This window comes from Malurus melanocephalus, unplaced genomic scaffold (assembly GCF_030028575.1).
Source record: "Malurus melanocephalus ecotype Western Australia unplaced genomic scaffold, MMel_1.1 scaffold_3965, whole genome shotgun sequence".
NCBI classification, from domain to species: Eukaryota; Metazoa; Chordata; class Aves; order Passeriformes; family Maluridae; genus Malurus; species Malurus melanocephalus.
This window is the reverse complement of record NW_026627197.1, coordinates 5,306-5,926: the sequence shown is the minus strand read 5'-3', so window position 1 is coordinate 5,926 and position 621 is coordinate 5,306. Positions and strand designations below refer to the sequence as shown.

At 63.0% G+C, this 621-nt stretch overlaps 1 protein-coding gene across 1 annotated transcript; it reads right to left on the bottom strand.

Annotated features, from left to right (window-relative positions):
• Nucleotides 1–52: 52 nt before the first annotated feature.
• Nucleotides 53–583, bottom strand: LOC130588260 (homeobox protein Hox-B1-like; the record flags this gene model as incomplete). The annotated part of the gene is made up of 1 exon (XM_057389202.1): nucleotides 53–583. A coding segment is annotated over exon 1 (531 nt), but the record flags the coding sequence as incomplete, so codon positions are not given.
• Nucleotides 584–621: the final 38 nt, after the last annotated feature.

Here is a 621-nt window from a genome sequence, read left to right as displayed (position 1 = left end):
CAGGAAGAGCCCCCCACACCCCAAAGTCTCCATTTCCTCCCCCATCCCAAACCTCACCTGTTTTGGGCGGGTTCCTCCTCACCCTCATCCACTCGAAGGTTTGGGCTCCGCGCTGCTCGGGGGGCCCGGGGGGCTCCTGCTCCTCGCCCAGCGAGGCCGAGTGGTGGCCACAGAGGCCGCTCAGGTAGCCCGGCTGCTCGCCCGCGTACAGGTCCGCCTGAGGTTGCGAAAATTGCCCCGCGGACCCGCAAAAAGTCTCGCCTAGCGAGGCTGAGCTCGGCCCGTACGCGCCCGCTTGGAAATAAAACCCGTCCGCCTCTTGCTGGCCCACGTAGAGCTGTTGGTAGCCACCGGGGTAGCCCGGAGGGGGCGCGGAAAAGCGGCCGGTGTTAGGATGGGGAAAAGCTGGGCTTTGCTGGGCGAGCTGAGCGTTAAGCGGAGCTCCCCAATCCCCGCTTAAATCATCCCTCGCCGGGCTACCTGAGAAAAGCGGCGAGCCCGGCTCAAGGTGGGGTAAAGCTGAGGAGGAGCCGCGGTTACAAATCGCGTACTCCAAGAAGGAGTTCATCCTCGCATTGTCCATTTTGGGGGGGAATCCCTCAAAAAAAAGGATCCCTCAAA